This window comes from Heliconius melpomene, chromosome 14 (genome assembly GCF_056956725.1).
Source record: "Heliconius melpomene rosina isolate 202511_hmr_F chromosome 14, ASM5695672v1, whole genome shotgun sequence".
Classification (NCBI taxonomy): Eukaryota; Metazoa; Arthropoda; class Insecta; order Lepidoptera; family Nymphalidae; genus Heliconius; species Heliconius melpomene.
Genome location: NC_140402.1, coordinates 7,206,165 through 7,232,581, shown reverse-complemented (window position 1 = coordinate 7,232,581; position 26,417 = coordinate 7,206,165). Strand labels below are relative to the sequence as shown.

Genomic DNA, 26,417 nt, shown 5'->3' with positions numbered 1-26,417 from the left:
ACAGTGATGGAGAATGGTTAAATTAATAAAAACCAATTTGTTTGAAATTTTTTTTTTAAAAATACAAATTTTATAATGTAACAGCAATTACAAACATCAGGCGGGTTTCATTATTTGTACTTACTATATAGCTTACATAATAACAATATAAAAAAACACTACTTATCCTCTTATTTAAAAGGCACTATTTTTGTGTCTAAACAAGTTCTCAAACAAAAAAAGTACTATGGACTGTTTTTTTATTGAAATTTAAATTGAAGTAATAACATATCGAAATTTAATACAGTAATTAAAGTATTCATAAAAATTAATAGCATTATTCATCAATTATATTGTAATGAAAATTGTTATTAAGAAAATATGGAATATTCAACAAAGCCGTAGATGTGTGTGACTGACGATGACCACTTTGCCTTCATCTTGGAGATCCCGTAGTGCTTCATCCAATTGTTCTCTTGACACCGTCTAAGAATAAAAAAATAAGAATATTAACTCTTAATAATTATATTTTTTACTTTAATACTTTTACTGCACATTGTAAGCAAGTCCTGTGGATTATAAAATATTGAAGGTTTTTCAAAATTAGTATCTAAAAATAATCAGCAGTTATCAAGAAATACATTATTACTAATTCGCGAAATATAATCAAAATTTTTATAGTATTTCAAATACATGAAAAAAAAATACTCTTAATAAGATTAACTCATCTCCACAATTGAACTTAGATATTGAAACCGCGCCGGCTGAGTTCCATTCCCGTTTGGGGGATGAATTATTATCATTATCTCAGTTTGGCCTAAGCCTCAACAATTCGGCGTACACTGGAGAACGGATTTGTCTCTAGATTTCCTCTTCCGAAGTAAAACAAATAAAATTTTATTCAAAAACTTACAATTTGTGAATTAGTGTTGACCTCTTGCAACAATTTAGAATGTGTAACAGTATGTGGTTTATTAAACGGTTTTATAATTTCTTTGAGTGCATTCACGAGGTCGGCTCGGCGTCGGCGCGCTGCGGAACCTAACCCCGTGGTTAGAATACCAACGTCTATACGCCCTGATGCGGGATCCGTGGCTGATTGCTTTAGTGCTTCACGATGTAATCTGGAAATTAAGTTTTATTTAAAGATAGTAATTATTTTTATTATTTTTGGCAGTTCCTGAGATAGATGCTTACAATCAAACAATCTCTTCCTTTATAATAATACTATAGATAGTATAGATAACCGTCTTACAATATAAAAACAGCAAAAATGTTATTATATAACAAACAAACCTGGCAGCTTCGTCGACATCAACAATTTCAACTACAGGACATAATCTTACGCGAGCGTGGGCTTCGGCTAAACGTATTAAGGATTCTAATTGTCTTGGATATGCTGATATTTGGCCTCTACCGCTGCCCACTCGCCTGGAAATCGAAACAATTGTGATTAATTCAACCAACCGTAACCGTTCTTTTTCATATGACACGAAGCATTTAGTATTAAGTGACGGAATTCAATTGTTACAGAAGCGCTACAGGATCGGCCGCAGGATCTAGATCGGCCAAATGGAAACAATTTTTTCGTAACTAAAGTGACTGTAACGCGGTAGTTGTGGGTTCGATACCCACTGGGAGAAATGAAATATTATTTATTATTTTCTTTCTTCGCTCTAATACTAAGGCAAAAGCGCGGCGTTCCGTTCGACATTTGAAATCAACGGAAGGTGGGGCGTTCCCCACCGTATCTTAATACCAGCTTCCCTCTGCCTACCCTACTATATGCGGGATACAGGGGTGAAAGCTGAAAAAAAAATATTCTCCACTAACCTCATATCTACGTAAGAATCGATGAGTCGTTGTTGCGCGGCTTCACTGAGCGTTGGTTGCACGTGTTCCTTGGCAAACGCTATGTAGTCACGCATTAAGCTCATGTTCTGGAAATTAATAAAAAAATATATATTAGAAGTTCTGTGTAAATTCCATATGACGTCACTGAAAGGACTGTGGTTTTTGGCTGTCATCGAAAGCAGTTGCAAATGAAATAAAATAGTGCACCTATTATATGCATTTACTTTTATTTACATTTACTTTACTTTTTATATACTTTTACTTTATTTATTATCTATAAATAGCATATTTTATCTATTAAAAGCATGTAATGTTTAAAATATAGGCGAAAATGAATTATCTATCATTAGGTCCCCCTGCCTACCCAGAGTGAATAGGCATTATCTAGATAAGCATGCTCCACCAATGTTCGCATTGTCACTTACCATCAGGTGAGATAGCGGACAAATGCTTGCCTATCTCCAATAAAAAAAAAGCACAAAGCCCAAAACAAGGAGAAAATAATTACCACAACATCTTCATCACTTTGTGTTTCCACTGGTTCATCAAAGTACAGAGATACAAGATGGGAAGCAAGACGTCGGTCAAAGATTTCATCTTGTGGATCTAATATTAAGAATATTAGGTCGAATCTGTAACAAATGAATATACTATATATATTTTAAATTAAATTATTTTGTTATAAATTGTAACTTATGAAAGAAATGGGTATATTTCTTTCAGACTTCACTTTCAACCAATTAAAAAGTATTGCATATTAAGTGACAAATTAAAATTAAACATGTATTTCTTTTAACCTTTGTTCAAAATCCATCAATCAACTATTTATATTAATAAATGAAATAAACCCTTTCTCGGGTGGTTACCATTACTCCTAACATTAACATTCTGGGTATGGGGTTCAATGAAAATCTACATCCCTAGCAAAATAGCCAGAGTGAACAGATCATCAACCCTCTAGGATCATCAATACTGTGTTCTCGAAGGTTAACTGATATCTCCACTCGCGTCTTACATCTTTTTTTCCATTTTTTCTTCACTCATTCTCTCATCTAAATATTACATTTAATCAAATATTAGATATTTCACCAGAAACCTTCCTACATACCTGGACATCAAAGTGTGCGGTAACTGTACATTTTCCACAATAGTTTTGTTTTTATTCCACTGAGATTCCGCCGGGTTTGCTGCCGCGAGGATGGACGTGCGCGCGTTTAGTTGACATATTATACCCGCTTTGGCTATTGAGAGAGTTTGTTGTTCCATTACCTGAAATTTATATTAGTTATAATAATAATAATATTAAGTGTTTTGTCTTCAAATGGACTCTAAAATTAGAGAGAATGACATAGTTTTATCTATATATAAAAAGAGATGTTCCCACTGACTGAGGTAAGACGCACGCACAGCCGTAACCGCTGTGCGTAGAAACGTGAAATTTGGACAGATGTTTATTTTCATAACGTAGACACCCACTAATAAGGTATTTTGAAAAACTTTAAACCTGAAGGGGTGAAATAGAGATTGAAAGTTTGTATGGAAAAATCTTTAAACTGGCGCCCATTTTTATAAAATTTGAAATTCAGACTCTTAAAAAAATTTTCTTTGAACCATGTCTCACGGTTTATTAGAATTTACCCCATAAACTGAAAATAATTTCATAAATATATTTAATAAACATTCATATGATTCAAGGGGGCGAAGCGGCCTGAGTCTGCTGGTTTATAATAACTTTAATTACCCTGAGTGAGAATTGAACCCACCACAACCGTTAATCCCATACACAGTCAGACTGCTGTGTTATTATAATCTAATGATTATTTGTATTAATTTAAGCTGAAACATTTTATTTTATACTTTGTTCCATTATTATGTTATAATATACTTAAATGAACATAAATAATAATAAATAAATATATCACCTCATGTAGCACACTGCGGGTGGAGTCATTCATTTTGTCGAACTCATCGATACAGCAAATACCATTGTCGGAAAGAACTAGTGCTCCACTGTAAACAAAAAAAGGCATTTGTAATGAGCTATACTATAACTATAAAATATTAGGTAATAATATATTTTTTTCTTTCTTTAAGTCTTTGTTTGTATGGACTCTTTGTTGTTAATTTTAAAATGCCATTTTTTCTCATTCCTACAAATTTCTTGTATCTCCCTAAATTTTGTAAAGAACTTTTCAATGCCACGCCTATTAGTTTTGGATGTGATATGTACAGAACAAATTCAAAATTCATATTCAAAATATTCTTTATTCAAATAAACTTTATAAGCACTTTTGATTCGTCAAATGTACATGTCAATAAAAAGCTACCACCGGTTCGGAAGGCAGTTCTGCTGAGAAGAGCCAGCAAGAAACTCAACAGTTGCTCTTTTTAAAGTCAATGGTATATTTTACTATTACATTAGCTGGCAGCTATCCTGCCTGACATTCAATAGACATTAATTCCATACATGCTTATCCTCTAAATATTCTTGAACAGTGTAATAAGCTTTACTTGTTAGAATTTTTTTTACAGATATTTTAAATTTTGGAAGTGGCAAATTAAGAATACACTGCGGAATTTTATTATATACACGTATACTCAGACCCATAAAGGATTTATTAACTTTTTGGAGGCGAAAACTTGGTGTAACAAGCTTATCTTTATTTCTCGTTTCTATCGTATGACTATCGCTATTTTTTCTATGACTATGTATATTTTGTCGGACAAAGAGAATATTATAGTATAGAAATTGGGAAGCAACTGTAATAATACCTGCATCTTTGAAAACATCTCGCAGAGAATCTCGAGCTCTTAGATTATAAATATATCTTACGGCTCTTTTTTGGAGAATAAACAACTTTAATAATGCAAGAATTTTATGTATACAGATTACATATCTAACTTACGTTTGTAAAACAAGCTGTCTAGTATCCGGATCCTTAGTAACATATGCAGTTAGACCCACAGCGGACGACCCCCTCCCTGAGGTGTATTGCGCGCGCGGTACTAAAGCGTGCACCCATCGAAGTAGCTGAGATTTACTTGTGCCGGGATCACCGCATAGTAAAATGTTGATTTCTGATCTAAAATAGATTTTGTTTTGTTTTATTTAATGTTATTATTTTTTTATACGTTTTCTTTATCTTAACGCTATATACTGCAAAAAGTGTTAAGACACTGGTTTCAAGACAATTTCGAGGTATTGGCTATTTAGTGGAGGAACTCAACGCCCCACTTTGTCTTGAAGCGAAGAAATGAAAATATTAATAAATAATAATTTACTTCCTCAAGCGGAAATCAAACCCACAAGCGTCGCGTTACAGTCACATTTGTACCCCTGCGCGACGACGGCCTTAATTCTATTGATATAATAAATATTTTTTTATAAATATAACATTGTGTAATCATATTTTTTTACCTGAAATGTGTCCTTCCAGCGGCATTAAAATTCTTCTTGGTCCCGCCAAGTAATTGTAAAAGCACCCCTTTTTTAATATCCAAGTTTTCATATATTGAAGGTGCGATGGCGCGGGCAAGGCGTTCGTAGCAATCTGGTTGAGATGACAAAGCTTTGAATAGTTCCACACGCTCTGGTGGGAACTGGTGTTCTTTGCTAAACAAATAAATTACAGTTAGTTCTAACTATTAAACCAAGTTTAAGGACATTACATTCCCCATTTTTCAGCGAATTCTGGAAGCATTATGTGTTGGGTTAGGTTGGGTAGAACTCATACAATCGAACCTACAACCAGCCGCGTTTACAGTCACTTTGGCCCCTGCTCCACAGCTGGCCTCAACATCATTAAGCCTCATTCTATAATGGAAAAATATGCTACACAATGCAATGTCTTTAATATCATGACGGATTCAAACTGAATTTGTTTAAATTTATTGGCACCCACTTAATACCACATAATAATCTGTACTTAATACCTCATAATAAGACATTAATATTGCATAGCCAATCAATGCTTCTGTGGCATCAAGAATTTTTATTTCCTATTTTTCTACAATAAGATATATAAACTCAAATCAAACTTACCCCTCTTCTGTTTCCAAAAATCGATCGCTATGCGTCTTCTTATAATGCAAAGCATCCAAATGTGTACGGTGCAGGGCTTTCAGTGTAGCACGTCGCGGGTTCACAGTGGCGGGGGCTGCGCGGAACACCCCCGTGATGGCGACTCTTTCTCCTGCACCCACTTGTTCTACTAGGGCTCCGTGGGCCATTACGTTGACTGTGGCTGGGGTGCGGCCCGCTGGCATGTCATCTGGAGTCGAGAAAGAAAAAAATGTTTGTTTACATAAAAAGTGTAGAAGTCAAAAATTTTTAATATAAAAAAATACATACAATATAAGTATATAACATATAAATACCCATCCAACCATCAATATATATTTCAATATGGTGGACTCTAAGCCTACTTAGTGGAGTATTACTAATATTATTATTTATAGTGTCTCTAATTTGAACTGGAGTGTAGAGTAAATTCAGAGGAGGCATACAATAATTATTATTACTTATAGTAAAAACATTATCTAATCACAAATATTAACAAAACAATCAATCCAAATAGTAATAAAATATTCCATTGCAACTAAATTCAAATACCTGGTGCTTCCTGAAGTTTGACCAGCTGTTTATCACTAAAATGTGATCTGTTATGTATCAATTGAAAACTATGAGCTGTATTGCAATGGGAACAATGTGCTGGTTCTGGAACCCTGCCCCGTTCCAACTCTCCCGCAGCTGCAGCACCGCAGACTGCGCATTTAAAGTATGCTTCACGCATTTCGGGTACTATACCAGATGTTCTTATAACCATGCCTGATATTGTTACTAGTTGGTCAATATCTGAAAGTGAAGAGAAGAGAATTGTTACATAATATTTTTTTAATTATTTATTTATTTTCATACTTTAATACGCCATAATTGATATTAATTAACTAAAACACAAAACGAAAAGTAATAAGTGATGGCTGTAGGTTTAATTTCTAGATTAGGTTATTAACAAAAAAAGTCTAAATATGTCTTTGTTTTATTAATTTTCATTGTGTTCACAATAGCTTCTAAATAAACTTACTGTAAAATGAGTACAAAATGTGAATACAAAATATAAGTGAGGAAGATTTGCCAAATCTAAATAATAAGTAAAAGTAGAAAGAAATTAATATTTTCTCACCTTCAGGATTTAAATCTCTCATGTGCCTTTGTGGAGCATTGAATGGTCTCACTTGTATTTGGTGTTCTAGCACTGCAGCTGGGTATTTTTCAAAAAATAATTCATTCACAGCAGCATCAAATGCTGGTATAACCTGAAATCATAAATTAATAATCCAGAACAGATATTAACATAATTTACTCACTCAAGTAGGGATTGAACCCCCAACATTGAGCTTAACCACTACTCCACTGCACTACTACTATATATAATGAAAAAGACAATATATATTTAGCATAATTACCTCCTGGGGATAGCTGATAAGCTGCCTGTGTAGTTTAGAATCAAATATTTTCACATGATCACAGTCAACATCCAGGAATGGCTCTTCTAATGTATGGATCTAAAATAAAATGTATATTTAATTTTAATTATATGTATTATATTTTTTAGCTTTATGCATTTAGAAAAATAAGCAGAGAAACTCTGTTTTTACTTTCTTTCATTTAAATTAGCACATTTTTAATTTATTTACAAATAATTTGGTGGCATGTAATAATAAGAAAACAATAGGGATATACCTCTTCCAATTTTAATTCATATAATGGCTCAGTTGTTAGAGCAGTGGGTTCCACAAATCTTTGTATAAATTTGATAAATTTTTCCCTGCATTCAGCAATTGCTACATCTGTACCCCATACAACTAGCTGTGGCTCAGAAGATTCTGTTCCAGCTGTTTCTACCTGAAATTAAATATTTAATAAGTCTTATTTGATTACTAAGCATTTTCTTCTATGAAATCATAGTTTAGACTCCAATTCCCACATTAAAAATTAAATAAATATATTGTATTTCATATTATTAAGTTACTAGCGACCCTCTTGCGGCTTCGCCCGCTTTAACTACTGGATTATTCATGTAATGTATGTTTGCAAAGCACTTAAGATAATGTGAAAATTAATTAAACCCTAATGCAACCCGCATTTTTGTAGTTTCAATAAGGATTTTCCAATTGTTTTACACAGCAAGGATTGTTTAGTAGGTACCGTAATTTTAAATCTGTGCTCCTAATCTTTTCAAGTACTTATTAAAATATATTTAAATGACTATTTTTAGATAGTTAAATGACTATTTTTAAACGGAAGAAATTATAAACAAAAACCTACCTACTAATAACTACTACAAAAAATGTGAAACCAAATATATCGCGCTTAAATAATACATTCAACTCCAATTATCCAATACGTGCAAACGCATCTAACTAAATCTTCGTTGCTATAGAGGCAGCCGGGTTTTTTTTTTCGAGCTTGTGGTTAATGCTGAAGGGGGTATTCTGTCCCTGATGAAAAGCAAGCACGACGTGGCTGCCTGTGAGGAAAATTAAATAGAATGCATGGGCCGGGAATCGAACCCGGGCCGCCCGCGTGGCAGGCGAGCATTCTACCACTGAACCACCGATGCGTGTAAGGCAAGCGGGCACGGCGGACGCATGGCGAGTGGCGAGCCGTTTCGCAGCAAGGATTTTTTTGATATTGTAACAACTTCTAAAGTACTTATTAAAATGAAAAACAGTAAAAGACAGTTTTGGTCTACATTAAATGGCTAACGTAACTAATGTACTTATTTATATGCTAATATAATAAGGGATAAGTGAAACTTGAGTAACATACAGCTGATGTGTCAACGGCGGGATGTGTCAACAATTAAATGCGTTTTTCTGTAAAACTATTCGCAATTTCGAAATATTGTAAAAAGCAAATTTTATCTTCGTTTAACGTAGAAAATTAATAAAGTATTTTAAAGGATAAGGATTAATACCATTATGGAAAAATATCCCTCACAATAAAAAATATAATTAAATTATTATTTTTAGACAGAAAAATGATCACTACACGTTATTCTTAAAAGATACGAATATGCTCTCGCGAACTTATTTGTATATCTTATTAAGAGGAACAATACTCCAGTACATTTTTTTCATGTAGTACTTACCATTTGAGCAGCGCATGCGCGAAAGTGTCTCAACGGGTAGGGCTTTATACACATTTATCGTATTTATGTTAATTTACATAAGAATGTACAAATAATAAACTATATATAAACCTTCTACGAAAAACACTCGACTTAATGGTGAAGACCGCATCAAAATCCGTTGGGTGGTTTAGAAGAAGAGTTAGAAACAACAGACAGACACGAAAAGCGACTTTGTTTTATAAGATATAGGATTATTTACCCTTTTAACCGGTGTTGGTGCTGGTACATTCGGCCCAGTTTGATGACCTCTCAAATCAGCTCTTTGTCTTGCTGGTGTCATGGCACCTTTTAATAATGACCTGGGAGTACTCAATGAACTTGGTGTCCCATAGTTCAATGGAGAACTCATATCTATGTCAATGCCTGTTGGAGATATTTTAAATGATAACATATGTTAACATAATAAAATTGTAAAAAAATGGTTATATCTATATAAAACCTGGAATATTTACCAAGTGGACTTGATGGTAAGGCTCGAGCTGGAGAAGTACCTGGTGCTTGTTGACTTGGTGTCCTAGGAGTTTGACGTGGTGTTCCAGGAGTACCATCTAGGAAGAGTATTAAATATTTTTAAAAAATAATTACTACCAGATTAGAGAGTTATTTTATCATATAATAATAATGTCATATTTTAATAAATTACTAAAGTACCTTTAGAAGGAGTTCCAGTAGATCGTTGAGGAGTTTCGGGTACAACAAGTTGCTGTGACGATCTCGTCCGGCGAGATGGAGTTGCTGCTTCTGAAGATGCACGAGATGAAGGACGTTTCGAAGGGGTGGACATTTTTGAAGCTTAGGTCCAACCACTACAATATATTGATTCTAATTATTAATAAATCTTGCAGTATAAACTACAACAATACAAATTATAACTGCTCATGCATTTCGGCGCGAAATTTTGACAAATGACACCAAAATGACACTAACATCAATTGCCATCACAAATTCCACTTCCTTGGTAACGATCGACAATTTATTTATAACATTATACAGTAATTATAAGTATTTTCCAAAATTTTATTCTATTACACCTATTTTAAATCAATTCTGTTTTATTTATTCGATATAATAAATTCTTATCAATTTTGCGATCAGGGATTATAAGTTTTTTTCGCTTGTTAACTTTAACATACAAATGTTATAATAAGTTATCTGTGTTGTTGTTAAACTTCTATAGACAATAGGTTTATTTTTAAATCAATTGATCGTTCATTCACCGCTGTTGTTTTCGTGGTGTTCTATGATAATAACAAATAAATATACGATTATTGCGAAATAATAATCAACTTATCGCGATGATCGTGAATATATTTAAATAGTGCAATAGCTGTATTGTAGTCCAAGTTGAACTCTAGTTAGAGCATATTTTAAATAGCTAAGTTTGTGCAATCTACCTGCATTGTCGGGCATATTTTCGTAAATAATTATTGTGGTTGACCGTATATTTTTTTTAGTTTGAATGGACCTACAAGTAGCAAATATAATACAGTGATGCATAAAATGCACACTTGCTAGTGATAATATTTTTAAAGTTTGAAATATTTGGATTATTTTTGGTAAGTATCTCAGTGTATATAATTAGTTATTATAATTTGTGATTCACCGTCTCGTGAACATCCATTATGTAGAGATCCAAGACAAACAGGAAGACACTGGAATATCTTACTATGTTATTTTTAACCTAGTTGTTTATTATATTATTATACTATTTTGTTACAGCAATTAAAAAGAAATTATAGTGAATAAACATGTTTCAAATCACTATTTATAAATGCTACACTTATTTATCTTACTTTCAAGTCATATATTGTTGAATATTTTAAGTAAAACTAACTTGCCTCATAGTAATAATATTTAAAATTTGAAGCTTTTAAAGAAAATTTCAGTTTGATGTATCTAAATGAAATTCTATTATTTTACATATTTATAGTATATCACTATGGATATCAAATATTTAATGTCTTCATTGACAGGAGTATTAATGAATATGACAAAAGAATTAGAAGTCTAATATCTATTTTTTGTTGTAAGGCACACTTATAAACATCAATTAACAATAAGTTTGCATTAATTCCATACAATGGTACCACAGAATGATTTTCATTTTACTTAAAATAATAGATATTCACATTAACAATACATCAGGTCACAACATGTATTGTGGTACTATTCCATATATTCTGTAGGACTATAAATAAATTCCTAAACAATATACCATCGAAAGCATCAGAAGATCATGGAATGAATACCATGATCTGATTAAAATAAATCCTATATTTCAATACTCCACATACCATAAGGTATATAGATAAAACATGTTAATTAATTATAACAAAAACACATACAAATAAACTAGTTTTTAATATTCTTGACTATATTCTTTCAGCTTACAAAAATAATTTTCATGTGGAAAAATGTTAACGACAGACATTAAACCACATTGTTAAAGGTATTTTGTATATGGCAATTATAAAAGTTATTAACACACTACAGATGTATAAAAAAAAATAATGAAATAACCATGGGTATGTAATTTAAAACTATAATCAATTTTCTTCCCTTTTTTATTATATTAGTGAAGGAATAACAAAAAAAAAGTTATTTGACCACCAACACTTAGGATTTGTGAAACATACAAATAGGTGAGATATGTTTAAATAATTACAAATAGAATGCTTGTTGGCATAAGCTTGTATTATTTTCTATTTTTTAAGAATAATCTTCACACATTAATGGCAGCGACAAAAACAAAAAGACGCCATAATGGAAATGATTTAAAGACAAATGATATGGTAATATATTATATTTTCTTATTAAGTAGTTGCCCTTCCAAGCTCTGCTCAAGTACATTATGCTTAATTGTATGATAATTATTTTTTTTTACATTTATTATGCAGTTTAGTAATGCGAGAAATCTGTAACATTTCTACCTTTCTTTGTTTTACTTGTAAACTGCATGAGAAAAGCAAAGTGACCTGCTAATCTCTATTTTTAAATGTTTAGCTAATTACATCTTTAAGATTGCATATTAATGATTTTTTTTTATATAAATAAATTTAATAAAATCTGGAACTTCAATGTTGTGTTGTGTATATATTATCTCAATTGGAAGTACAAAAAATATTTTTTATTTTATTTGAAAAAATTAAACAATTATAATTTTCTTTTGCAACATAGCATTAAACATATTACTTACTAGCGGACGCGCGCAGCTTCGCTTACGTATTTAGGGGTGAATTCTAATAAACCATGAAACATGTGTTCAATTAAATATTTTTAAGAGTCTAAATTTAATTTTTTTTAAAAATCGGTGGCGATTTAAGAATTTTTCCATACAAACTTTCAACCCCTTATTTGCACCCTTATGGAAAGAATTCTAGAAAACTATGAAACACGTGTTCAATTAAATACTTTTAAGAGTCTGAATTTCAAATTTTATAAGAATCGGTGCCGATTTAAATTTTTTTCCATACTAACTTTCAACCCCTATTTCGCCCCTTTAGGGTTAAAATTTTTCAAAATCCCTTCTTAGTGGATGTCCAGATTATGAAAGTAAACATCTATGCAAATTTAACGTTTCTACCATCAGCGGTTACGGCTGTGCGTGCGTCTTACCTCAGTCAGTGAGGACAAGTCCTTTTATATATATAGATTACACATTAAAGCACAAATATCTATCTAATACAATATATCCATTTTCTTTATGGTATTTTGTGTTATTGTAATATATATGTATTGTTAATTATACTTTAATAATATATTTTTATACTTTTTAGTCTATTCATTAAACATTTTCGAAACACTTGACATTTTTTTTTGCTAAAATTCGCCACTTGTCAAGATATTTTGTACAAGTTCGAATATTTTTTTAATTTAGTATTAGTTAGAAATACATAAAAATAAAACATAAATTTTTATTTATATTTGTTTCCCTCAAGCAAATTAAACCCAACTATGCGTTTTTGTTACGTATAATATTATCTGTATACCTATTTATTCATTCGTTTTCTAGACTGTTTTTTTCGTTTTATAAAATTAATATAGTTTAGATATAAATAAATAAATTTTTTAATTGTCTATGCTAGAGTATTATAATTTCTTAAAAGAGCAGTGTATTTTTTGTAGATATACATTTAAAAATCAAACTACCATACGTCGTCATGATCATAAATTATCAACAATATTAAATATTTGATAGATATCAAATATTTTATTTCCTCATGATAATGTAATTATAACGTATTTTAAATATATTTCTCAAGTACAAAAAACAAATACAACATTTCCCAACAACAATAAGGTTGAGTATAAATACAAAATGGCCACATTGCGTTTAGGGTCGCCGCAAACGATCTAAGTCTTCACGATCAATATTTGAAGTAATTTAAAATGTAAAATACAAAAATACACCTACAATTGTTTTAATAGGTATAAATATTTATTTTTATCCATGAATGTATTGAATATTGTGCATGATTAATTTAATTTAATCAGCAAAAATTTAGCATGCCTTACTGGCAATGTATAATCTATTAGTTATACAAACTTTTACAGTATAAAGTCTAAAAAATATGAAATATAATATATTTTTAGACAGTCAGTGAATACTCTATGCAGTTCTTTATAAGCTAAATTCTTCTTTCTTTATCTATAATATTACAGTAATGGTAAATAATAAATATTTAAGTGATTTTATTTTATAGAAAGAAAACAAATGTTTTGGACATAATTTCGTAAATTTTATTTTGTTTCGTACTAGCATCCTAAAGGCGGGGCGAAGGGACTATATATTTATCTGAAAATAATTATGGTGGTATTCGAGGGGGTTCCAAAGGTTCGCGCATGCGATCTTCATATCTTGGGGTACCTACGTGTACAATTACCTAACTTACGAATTGAATTAACAGAATCAAGGAAATGATAACGTGAACTAATTTTAAATATTTGAACCTTATCTTGATTTCATTATAATTTTTTTTGTTAATAAAAAACATCAAAAGTAGCGTACATTTTTTGATAGTTGTAATAATAACGTACTAATGAATATAAAAAAAAATATGCAGGTTCTATATGTTAAATTATTAGTAAAAATTATAAAGACGTATTTTATAACGAGATATAATTAACATAAAAACTTAAATGATTATTATATCCTCAAAGCTTATTAATTTCGCTTAAAATTATAATTTAAAAGTAAAATTTCCATATTATATTAATTATATCAAGAAGACAAGCAACTAATTTTCTTTTCCAGCCGGTTCCACCGGTATTGTGCCAGGAGTCGAGTTACTTTACTTTGTATGAAATAACTCACCGTATAACAAAACTTATTTTGACTTACTACGCACCTATATTGTCAATGTTATTATATTTTTCACATGTTCTATTAAACTAATACTGTGCTACATGTAATGGTGTTTTTAAAAATTTATGACCTCGTTAATGATAACATATCGAAATCTAACATATAAAAATTATTTTAGTATCTTTAATTAATTTTAATATTATAAAACGATATTTATGTTATTGATTACCTCTCGTGGGTGGTGGTCAGGATAGCTCACTAATAAATTTGTTTATAAAACTTAGGTTGAAATGTTACTGTCGTAAAATTCGGAACTCTGTGTTATAAAATATAATGAATGCATCTCTGTTCTATACAATAAATCCTTTTTCAAACAAAATGGTGTACATTTTAATTTTTTATTATATAGGATGAATAGGTCCAAGAAGAATAAACACATCCGAAAAATATTTATCTTTAAAACTATTCGTCTCTACCATTTCCGCTTCATTGTTATATTCTAGTTTTCTGCATATTTTAATGACTGGTCATTTACAAATTTTTCAAAAACTTATTATTTGGGAACAATGACGTTAAAGAAATATTTAGTTATGCAGTAAACATTGTTTTCTAGGTGCGTCATAGATAACGTAAGATACTCGTATTCTACAAACTGTACTCGGCGAATACGCAGTATTTCATTGAGGACGATAGCCTTTACAATGTGGTAAATAACCACCTATAACTACATGGCTGTTGTTAGAAACCTTGGTTTTTTCCGACTTTATAAAAATATCGTACGTCTGATTATATATGTTTTATTTGTACGTTTCAAAAAGTTCATATCAGTTTTATTTTTACGTGTTTATGTTAGCAAATAGTTAAAAAATATAACGTTCAAGCTCATTTGACATTACTACCTAAATTTTCTTGGCCATGTTAGCAAATTTTACCAATCCAAATCATAAACGCACCCGCACAACGGCTACACGCCTAGAGCAAAGCTATTGTGCCATAGAAAAAATCAGGGTTGAAGATTTCGGCGAATCTGTAACAAAAAGCGCGTATCTACCTGCCTGCTTCTATACATTATATTGTTAAGCAGGTAATGTCGGCTATTTAGGTCAGGTACTTACTGTGAATTGTTATTGAATTCAATAAAATCAGTGCCAGAGGTTTTTACTAATGTTTCAAAATTCTGTTTAGTTATTTTAGATAGAAAATCGACCGTATCTCAATACAAGCGTAGCTAGATATTGTATTTTCACAAACTAAATGTGATATAAATGAGACAATATTGTCTCTGCTACAGTACCAACGCCTAATTTACTAAATGAACTTAACTCAATTTTCATATTAGCTGTGATAAAATTTGAAGAGGTTCAACATGTACTTGATCATCATTTTGCTGGCAAGAGCGGAAAGCTCTTACAACAATTATTGATCTCGAGTCCAATTTCTCTGTGAGTGAAGAACAATTTTAGATATCGAAATAATATAGAAGGGATGTGGATCCGTGGCGTCGCCCTCCGGGATATAAGGGTAGCTAGGGAAAGCATCGATTTTCGTCACCCTACGATCCGCACGGCGGGGGCGCGGCAAGATGGCGGAGGGTCCCGGACCTGCCTCAAGCGCACTCGCCGCACCAAGGTCACGAGCGCCATGTGCTCCCACCGCGTAGACGCCCGAAATACAGCATCTCGATAAAGAAACTCGCCCGTCTCTCTCTCTCTCTCTCTCTCTAACACCCACACAATGATGCCACTCAATACTGATTCTAACACGGTTAGGGTTGACATTTTTTTTGTGCGAGTCATTGGCATCATTTTTATGTTTTTTTTAAATAAATATAGGCACTATCTAATATATTTGATTATACTTTTTTTACAATTAAATAAAATGATAGTGCTATAAGTTTTATTCGGACAACATATTTATGAAGTGTATGATGTAGGTAATATCAACTTTTGGCAACAACAATGCTCTTGTAGCTTAATTTAGACAAACGATGTAATTAAACATTGGCCGTCATTATTCGTTGCAACTTTCTAAAGCGGAATATTAAACGCGCATCAACCCTAATCATAGCGAACCTCTTTTATCTAAATTATGGAAAATTTTGGAATGTGCCGTAACGTTGAACTTTCTCGCACGCACAATGCGTGCATAGTGCCGTCTCACTCTGCTTTCCTTACCTACTAACACGAGGGTTAGTGGTAGGGAGCGCACAAAAGTTTTGGGATAGATTTTTTTCGCAAACTGCATCATTTGAAGCATCCCCATAGTGGCAGCGTAACATTAGACCAGATCGTACTTGTTATTTGTTTTCAGCTGTTTTGTATATTTTTTAAAGTTGTCAACTTTTTATTAAATGTCTCCATCCGGTGTGTGTGATAAAATTGTTTAAATATAGTGCAGTGATATTATGTTGTTGTAACAATAGAAACTTGTAAGTCTTAAATAATTATTTTACTTTTTTTTTCGAGTTTTTTTTACTCGATGGGTTTTATAAATTACCAAAATTTTAAATATTGTGTCTGAATGACACATGTATTTGATGATAAACGTCATGTTACAAGTTGTTAAGAGCATGTTTATCAGTTTTTAAATGTTTATTCGTGTAATGGCGCTACCATAATATTGCTACCACAAATAGATTTGTTAGTTCTAGAACCCCCAGTCACTTAAGCATGTTTTTAAGATATTTAATATAAATTTAGTCTTGAATTAGTGAACTATTTTCTTTCTGTAAATAGTTTATATTTATATGTATGTGTAGCTATTATATATAAATTAACAGAAGTTCAAAGTCGCTAGTTCATTTTGTTATTTGTTAATTACTTGTTTTATTATTGTGTACAGGTTATTTGGCTATATTATAAATTATATTATAGATTTTTTTTTATTTTTATATTATTGTATTGACCATTTTTATTTTTATGGTCCAGTGGTGTTTGAGTTTCCAATATTATAATGACTTCCTCCTTTATTGCTACATAATGTAGCATTATGAACTACCACTAAAATATTTTTTTTATCTAAAAAGCGGCGGGCTTACTAAAGTTCGAATTAAAAACTTTTAAATTGTATGTATATTAAAATAGTTAATATACATACAACAGTTAATGTACAAACTAAATGTGTAATGCTGATACCCAAAAATAAGTAAGTTTAAAAGATTAAAAGTTCTAAATTACCTTTGCTTTTGTTTCAGATCTAATGACTTGACGTTCGCGTCATAATGACGTCGTTCGCGAACATGACGCAGTCGCTGGCAGCGAGCCTGCCCACTACATCCACCTCAGCCACGGGCTCCAGCCACAGCTCAACAGAGCAGGAGGACGCCCTGGGAATGTCCCACATCATCTGTAATCTCCTCGAGAACATGAACAAACCATCAAATCTACAATCGGGTGCATCCGCTTCATCATCTTCTACCATGCCTTATGACATTTGGGCGTTACCGTCGTGTAGTTCACTACAGAACTCTACCACGTCTAACACTCGTGAGTACAACTCTATGTCTAACAATAACAATCAAAATCATTCAAAGGAAGACAACTCCAGCGGATCGCCCGGTACCTCATCATCCGTTTCAATAAGTTGCTTCCGTTGCGAGGAGCGCTCTCCGACTACGCGTTGCCTAGAATGCAATGATTTGTTTTGTCACGAGTGCTGCCACAAAGTCACGTCCGACTGTCAGCTGAGAGACCACACTTTGTTGCCCATCCATCAAATATCACCTATCGGAGCCAGACCTAATTCTGTAACAAACGATAAAGAAGTTATGTACTGTGAACTTCATGGTGATCCTGTTAGGTACTATTGTGAAGGTTGTATTATATTTATATGTCAAGAGTGCACCTTGTGGGTTCACAAGGATCATTGTTATACTCCTATTAAAGGTGCCCTTGATATGTGTAGAATTGGTGTTTTTAGAGCTATAGAAGATACAAAAACTGGCACTAAGGCCATTAAAACTGCCATAGATAGGGCAGTAGCAATGTCAAAAGCGTATGAAAAGGAAACTGCTGAAGCTAATATGAAAATCCGTAAAGCTATGCGTTGCTTTGTTCAAGCAATTGAAGATAGAGAGAAATATTTATTAGATAAAGTTGAAAAAATGCGTCAAGTGAAGATGAATGAGTTAACAGATCACATGAATACTCTTCGTGGAATCCTCGCTGGATTAGCACACACCAACGAAACTCTAGTGCGTAGTATGGACTCTGAAGGCATAGACTTGTTTATGGCGAAAGAAAAAGGAAGAGCACAAGTAGACTATTTCTCTTGTATGTTTAAGAGTATGTATGTGACTGAAGAACGTATTATGTTTGTACCTCCTAATTATGATTTAGTAGATCAGATAAAAAGACAATGTGATGTTCAATCTGCCCCGGTAAATTCAATGCATTCTTTAAGTTCATCCTCTTCACTTCAATCGCGCCAGTCATTGTTACATTCATTGCAATCGGCTCAAACGTTTTCACCGCTGTCTTATCAAATGTCTGCCACAAATAGCTTAAGATCATTACCAGAATATTCAAATAATCACACGCGATCCACAAACTATTATGATCACAGTATCTCTACTAGTATAGCAATGGATTCTAATACTACGCGTGGTATTGGCCAAGCAATACCAGGGTATTGGATGTCCGTTTCTGTAAAGCCTACTAGAAGCCCTGTATCTGGAGTTCCGATGTTTTCGTTTGGTAGAGAAGGTCAAGATGAAGGGCAAGTGTCTAGGCCTTGGGGCTTGTGTGTAGATAGAGAAGGTAATATAATAGTTGCAGATAGAAGAAATAACCGTATTCAGATTTTTAATAGTCGCGGTGAGTTTAGAACAATGTTTGGGTCTAAGGGTACCGGTCCAGGCGAGTTCGACCTGCCAGCTGGCATAACGACAGATACTTACGGTCGTATAATTGTTATCGATAAAGACAATCACAGGGTTCAGATATTTACGTCCTCAGGTAATTTTATTCTTAAATTTGGTTCCTTCGGTAAAGAATGTGGTCAATTCCAGTATCCTTGGGATGTAGCTGTTAATACATTAGGCAATATAGTAGTGACTGATACCCGTAATCATCGTATTCAGCTATTTACAAGTGACGGTACTTACATAACTAAGTTCGTTTTCGAGGGGGCTAATCCTGCAAAAATGCTCAAAGGACCAACTACCCCTAGAGGTGTTTGTTTTTCGACGTCAGGAAATATTATTGTATCAGATTTTGAGAACCATCGTTTACTTATGGTAGACCCAACGTTATCCAAAGTGCTTCATTGCGTAGGCCGAGAAGGCTCGGGCATCGGTGAACTTAATCGTCCATCTGGGATAGTAACCGACGATGATGGTCGTATAATAGTAGCTGACTCTAAGAATCACCGCGTGCTTGTGTTCACATCAGAGCTTCGTATCTTATGGGCCGTTGATTTAAAGAGTCCTGGCCTTGACGATAAAGATAGGCCGAGCGATGTAGCCCTCACCCCTGAGGGTTTCTTAGTAGTATTGTTTGAGACTTTGCCGGACACCGCTCGCGATATAACATCACACGGTAAGCAATATATAAAAGTTTACTGACTAACGTAGAAAACCCGAAGACGACGAACTGTATGGACCGTAGGTCTGTTAAATATTGAATTTTGTTTTTTTTAGTTGTGATTACTTTCTTAATGTGCCAATTTTTTAATTGATATTTGGGAAATCTGAATCGAGCTTAGCTTGTATGGAGAATTGTTCATGTTCATACCTTAAATTATGCGCAGAACATATTTTGTTTATTTTTTTTTTTAAAGTTTTCGTTACCATATTATTTTGATTTCAGTTCTATTTAGGACTAGTCTTTAAAGACCAAACTTTGTTTACAGTGATGATGCACGCCATAGTTTTGCAGTGAATATGCTCTGAATATTTTTGACGATAGGTTTATCTACCTAAATATTGAACTGAATTATCACAATGTCATATCAATAGAAGATTCTCTTGTTTTTCTGACATTAATTTTTAACATTGCATAATCAAAGAATAGTCTCAATGTTATTATAAATAAAAGATCACATTGTGATTTAAAAGATGTTTTTATGTGAGATAATTTAAAAATTAACTTGAAAAGTATTTTTTTTCGAATGTTACTTTGCGTTTTTTATTTGGTTAGTTAATAAATACACATGCTGATGCGTATTCTTATATTAAGTTATTCTGCATATTAATTTAGGTATATATTATATTTTTATGAAGGCGATGGCGGTCCTACGCCCATAGATTAAAATGAACTAATTAAATATATAGCTCCTTTCTCCACTTAGATTTTTATCTTACGTAGAGTTTGAGGATTAACGAAATAAGATAGATGAACTAAGAAATTATTGCAATAAACTTGGAGACTGACTTTAGAAGACTGTCTGAAAGACGTGGTTCCGGCGGACGGGGCGGTTGTTGCGGATCAACGCGTTACTTTAATGCAATTTATTATTACCAAAATTTAGTTATTATTTTAACATTATTTTGAATAACTACTTTCTTGGCATTTATATAGTTTCATGACTATTTTCGACGTAGCAATTATGTTTAAACGTGCGTATTGCGTTTCTTATAGGTTTTTAGTACGTCGCTAGAGAAATAACTGTTACATTAAATCGACTTTAGTTAACAACTAATTTAGCGTTAAAGCTATTCTTCATATTCCTCGAAGTAGTGCTTTAGATGGTTGATAGCTGATAGCTAGTAATCTTGAAATCCTCTATCACGACATCTTCTACTTGTACTTCTTACATTAAGTGTAAACTAAGTCGCTGTAACGCACTTGTTTAAATTAGCTAATTTATAGTTATTCATCTACAAATTGATTATTTTTTTCAATTAGTATGTAAAGTGTGATTGTAATTTGTAAAATCAAAATTTGTGTTAGTCCAAATATTTTAGCAAAATTGTTTCATTAAAATTAAATAAATCGACTTTTAGTCTATATTTAGTACTATCGGCGTTAAGTCGGTCGTATTAGATTTAATACACTGTGTTCAGTCAATATGTGTTCACTATTTAAATATAGTTTAGAGTAACGTATTCGGATCGAGCGGTTCGAATGGCCTCACGTTGTGGTCTCGCTTCCGATCTTAATTGTAATATCAACATTTAAGGTTTTTCAGTGAATAACGTTTATTATGTAATTTTTATTCTCGTACCTTCTATATTGTTCTCTCTGTTGTGGAACGTTCTAGAAACTGTTATTGATAGAGCTATGTCTCTTGTCAGATGAGAATTAATCCAAATCGTATCGAACCCTTTTAACACCAAAGTTTATATTATCGAATGTAACTGCTTCGTACGTTTACTCTTATATCTAATAATAAATTAGTGATTGCATATAATGAATGAAATATACAAGTGATATAATTAAAGTCCTTTTAACTCGAGCAATGTTATTCCAATAATGTTTTGTACTGACAACTAATTTAATATACTATTAGATTAACATTTACACGTACATGTACTTAGGCTTAGAATAGCGTAAGTTGAGAAATAACAATTTCCGTAATATAGTGATGTGACGTTCTATCTGTTAGAATTTGACACTTCAAACAAAAATTTTCTATTTACGTTTATAAAATTTTTTAGATGTAGATAAATGAACTGATTTTTTACGACTGCGGATATAGTCTGAGGTAATTTAGTATTATCAGTAAATATGTGAAAATTATTGTTTGAAGTCCGGCGTGAATGGTTGGTTGGGTTGTTTTGTCGTGCGGTTACTTGCTTGGTCGCTGTTACTGACATACGAACGGTACTATAAGAAAAATGTGTCTAATAATAAATTAAAATTTGTTTCCGTGTTAATTGACATAATAAAGAAGGAAGCTTATTTAGTTTCCATAAGGCCGGTACTGTAGGCGCGGACATAGCTTTGGCGACGGCGATGGCGGTAAAATATACAAAAGTTACAAATGCGTGCAGCTTTTTGCGTCTTGACTGTCAATTACTGAATTCCGCAAAACGTATATATATTTTATTAGCTTCGTTTCATTTAATTTCATATCATAAATCCAAACGAAAATTAAATCTAACTTACTTTTTGTTCAGTGCCATTATTAAAGTATTACGTTATTTTTAAAATAATCTGTTGCATTAAATGCATTTTTTATTAAATCTTCAAAGTTATCTTAAAAGTCAAATGAAATAAAAAAACATATTTTTTATAATGTGACGAATCTCAAAGTCAATATTTTATTCTAACATGTAATAAGTGAGGTGTTTTGCATAGCAAACTCCTTGAACTCCAGATCCAGAGACTTGTATCCAATAGAATGTTACCAGCCTTACATAATTAGCTTAAAGACTCTTCTGTCATCTGCTGGAAACTCTCTGATATCGCGACAGAAATGTGACCTGCCTTCTAGAAATACAAAGTAAAATTTATAATAACATTTTGAACTTTCGCCTTGTAGTGTTTTTAGTAGTTTTAATTAGCTTTTTGACTACTGTTAGGCTTAACCAGCTCTAAGTTCTATTAACATTCATAATTTCTGTCACGCTATCAGGTGGAAGTGATAATAAGAAAGAGTCTTCGTATAACTTAGTTTGCTCTAAGCGGCTTAAATTTTACTTAATCGCGAACCGCATTTAATTCGGTATGATTTGTTTATGTTTCTTAGATTTATTTTGTTACTTGGCTTAGTGGATTGGACTTCGGCGTTATAGAGTGGCCGGTTGCAAAGATGTCTGATGATGATGAGGGTTCCTTATCCTGTCCGGCGACCTGCCACTCTACGACGTCACCACTTTATAAAAGTGATTCAAAATTTTTCAACAAATATAAATTATTGATATAATCACGAAGTCAAGAGATTTGATCGCCAGTAAACGAAGTACTATGTGAAAGCTGCTAGGTGCTAGCAGTAAAATTGTAGTCTTGTGATAAATACAATAAAATTGAGAACTTAATATTGAAGCGTGATTCATAATTTTGTACGAGTTTTTTAACGTTCAATGTTTATTGTGAACGGAGAAGGAATATTTCAGCTTCTTCCTTGTAAAAAAAATTACCAGGGCTACCTGAGGGTCGTTGGTGAGACGCAATATGGAACTGCATAATAATAATATGAGATTTTAGCTAAATTGTATTTGAGCCATTCTATTTGTGCTATTTTTTAATGTTAACTAGGCGCTTGTGTTGTGTTAGTCTTAGAGTAAAATATACGTTCATCCCCCCTTTTCTCATATATTATAATAGAATTATCAATTATCTCAATTATCAATAGTAATACAATATATTAAAACATATTATATTAAGGTTAACCAATTACGAATAGTCGGTACGCACTCTATTAAGTAATCGATGCCTTTTATAATGTTAATTGATAAATGTATAAAATTATAAAACATAAATATTAATATTCTTGTAACTATTGAAAATATCATATATAATAAAAAAAGGGGTGATGAACGCGAGCGTATCAGGTGTAACTAAGTAGAAGTAATTTAATATAAGGGCCGCAAGAGGAAGGACTCGGCTAGGTCCGAGCTGTTCCTCTGGCGGCGACCAGTATGTAAAGAAGCCACTACTGACCACTCTCCATGAAGATCTCCAGTCTAAATTTTATTATTGTATAAAAAAATGAACAAAGTATTATTAAATGTATACCGAATTATAAATCGATGGTATATTGGTGGTGGTGCGCCAGTAATGACTTCTCATAGTGGTGGTTGTGTTCATTGTTTAAGTACCACATCTACCTCACTCGTATTTGTTATTATTAAGACTGGTTGGACTGTAACGGTGGTCTGATCGCCGCTTAGCAAGTCTGTTGTCTACTAGAATAAGCAGAAATTCTGATGAACTGAAATCTCTTCTCAATAAATAGCGTCCAAACGTTTTGAATGCGACATTATTTTTTTGTTACAAAAAGTAAACTCGATCAGTTTGTGTTGTGCGAATGTCGACAACAGCCTTATTTTTCTTTTTATATCTATATCTTATGTTACACTCCTGTAATATTGTTAAAAGAAGACTGATATTTTATAAATGTTCCTATATTTTAATTTAGAATAATTTACTGCCTACCGTATAATTCATTTACATTATTTTTTAACCTTTCGGTAATAATCATTAGTTTGATTCTTGTAATCTTATCAACTGTGCATGACGCTATATATGTCATGAGTTTTTTGAAATTTTTAATGGAATTTTGTATGAAAATTAATCAAGTGATTGATAGAAAATGGTGTTTTATTTTCCTATTCCTATCCTCGCCCTTTACCGTTTATTTTAATATTATAATAAAATATAGGTAACTTAATTCCTAAGAAATCATTATTAATTGCTATGATGATCATAGAATCGTAACTTTGGATAATTCATATTTATTAATTTGAGAAATTAAATGTAATATAAAAATTAATAAAGGAAATCGTTGATCTTATTGTCTATGCTTATTACTTATCATCACTTATTTTTTCTTAAATTATACCTTTTTATTTGTTTTCGGACAAAGCATTATTTGACATTTAAATACATTTCATTTAATGCCAAATAATAAATTCAATCACATCAACCGTGGGTTAATTTTAATAATATTAAAAGATGGGGCATCATATTAGTGTTCTTGTTACAAGTTTGGGGAGGTTTTTTGAATATCCTGTGAAAAGGAAACCAATATGTTTTTACAGGCAGGAGGACTTTACAGCGACTGGTGAGCGAAGAATTTTATTTTCTTAAAGTTGATAAATTATGAGAATAGGTTTGAAAAATAAAAATTAATTGCGGTTTATATAGGAAGTCGCTATATCTTTGACAGGTAGGTAGGTGCTTTATCTTCAATGTTTTTATATGTTTCTATTAAAGGAGAACCGCAGAGAAGAGCATCAGAGATTCACAAAGTTCCCATGACTGACTATGATAAACTCGTAGATCAGTTTTACAAGCGACTTGCTGAGCAGCGACAATATAACCAGGTAAATGTTGGTATAACGACTATGAAATTTCTTAATTTGTAAATAGTAATAGAAGAGGATTTAGAAGAAAATTTCCTTAAGTACATCTCTAAATATTATTTGTTTTCCTTTTTATACAGAATTTGCCATTTGTAATTATATGTAAATGCAGTACAGTCGCCGAGTTTTTGAACTTTTGTGTATTTTTACTTCACTATAATCAAAAGTAAGAAAAAGCCTAAAATGAAATCTTTGCAGCCATGTACGGCTAAGTTCAGGGTGGCCACGATTCGTCAAACGTACTATAATGGTAGTATTTACATTTTTTACGACAGGAGATGAAAGAACAGGACAGAAGATGGAGTATGCAAAAAGTGGTCCGAAGGTTCCCTGGCTGGAATGAAGTTACGATAGCGAACTTACACAGTCTGTTCCTATTATTCGACAATCAATCAAATGGGATGTTGGGTTTTGATGATTTGTTAGTTTTAACTTAATTTTATTCGAATTTATTAGCACCATTAAAAAATATATTTTTAGAAAGGTAAATATTTAGCTTATATCTTCATCTGGTAAATGTTGCAGTTGTGCTGTGTTAGAAAGTCTAGGAGACGAAACAACAATGGAGATGAGAAAAGAGAAGTTTACTAATGCTGATAGTGACAATGACGGTTGGGTCACTTACGATGAGTTCCTTTCAGTAAGTTAACACACAAACATAAGTATCTCTATTTTATAGTGGTGTGCCAGTTGAAGAGAGAAATACTGGTAAAAACCGCCGACTATGCGGCTACTGTCTTAATTAATAAGTTTTATATATTTCTCAATAAAGTATATACAGAGGGTATATTCAATCAAAACCTAGATTATTTCTTTATCACTATTTAGTTGACTCTCTGACGTAATTATTTAAGATTCTTTGCCCAATTAATAAGAAAAATCCATGTCATCGGGTTTAAGATTTAAATGTTTATGTAATGTATTCTTGTAGTGTATACTAATACTTTAATGTTTTTAGTTAGTATATAACTTCACTCCTCAAGAGGACGGAGAGCTTTCCGGTTTGCCTCTCCTTTGCAACGAAGTGGCCGAAAATATTCAGTTCGTTAGCAACCTAACAGTTGGAGAACAACTTGAATATGGATTATTTTAAATAAAAGGTCACATTTTAATA

The 26,417-nt window shown here is 32.2% G+C and overlaps 3 protein-coding genes across 4 annotated transcripts; 2 read left to right on the top strand and 1 right to left on the bottom strand.

Annotated features, from left to right (window-relative positions):
- Positions 1 to 44: 44 nt before the first annotated feature.
- dpa (disc proliferation abnormal) lies at positions 45 to 9,949 on the bottom strand. Its single transcript, XM_085197106.1, has 17 exons — positions 9,681 to 9,949; positions 9,482 to 9,577; positions 9,229 to 9,392; positions 7,577 to 7,738; positions 7,300 to 7,398; positions 7,017 to 7,149; positions 6,446 to 6,688; positions 5,876 to 6,104; positions 5,252 to 5,446; positions 4,740 to 4,916; positions 3,756 to 3,843; positions 2,942 to 3,102; positions 2,342 to 2,465; positions 1,813 to 1,919; positions 1,276 to 1,410; positions 893 to 1,103; positions 45 to 465 (listed from the first exon to the last, which is right to left on the bottom strand). Exons 1-17 carry the CDS (start codon positions 9,811 to 9,813, stop codon positions 370 to 372), a joined length of 2,553 nt encoding a protein of 850 aa, XP_085053232.1. The 5' UTR covers positions 9,814 to 9,949; the 3' UTR covers positions 45 to 369.
- A 275-nt stretch (positions 9,950 to 10,224) lies between these two features.
- Positions 10,225 to 24,532, top strand: wech (tripartite motif containing 71 protein wech). 2 transcript variants are annotated; one of them, XM_085197190.1, is made up of 3 exons: positions 10,225 to 10,585; positions 11,416 to 11,821; positions 17,528 to 24,532. In XM_085197190.1, exon 3 carries the CDS (start codon positions 17,555 to 17,557, stop codon positions 19,895 to 19,897), a length of 2,343 nt encoding a protein of 780 aa, XP_085053316.1. In that variant the 5' UTR covers positions 10,225 to 10,585; positions 11,416 to 11,821; positions 17,528 to 17,554; the 3' UTR covers positions 19,898 to 24,532. The 2 variants fall into 2 exon arrangements, with proteins under 2 accessions (XP_085053316.1, XP_085053315.1); XM_085197189.1 differs by lacking the exon at positions 11,416 to 11,821.
- Positions 24,533 to 24,625: 93 nt separating this feature from the next.
- On the top strand, positions 24,626 to 26,409 carry LOC146532218 (uncharacterized). The gene is made up of 5 exons (XM_085197191.1): positions 24,626 to 25,002; positions 25,155 to 25,264; positions 25,579 to 25,724; positions 25,829 to 25,943; positions 26,262 to 26,409. The coding sequence occupies exons 1-5, from the start codon at positions 24,894 to 24,896 to the stop codon at positions 26,394 to 26,396; spliced, it is 615 nt and encodes a 204-aa protein (XP_085053317.1). The 5' UTR covers positions 24,626 to 24,893; the 3' UTR covers positions 26,397 to 26,409.
- Positions 26,410 to 26,417: the final 8 nt, after the last annotated feature.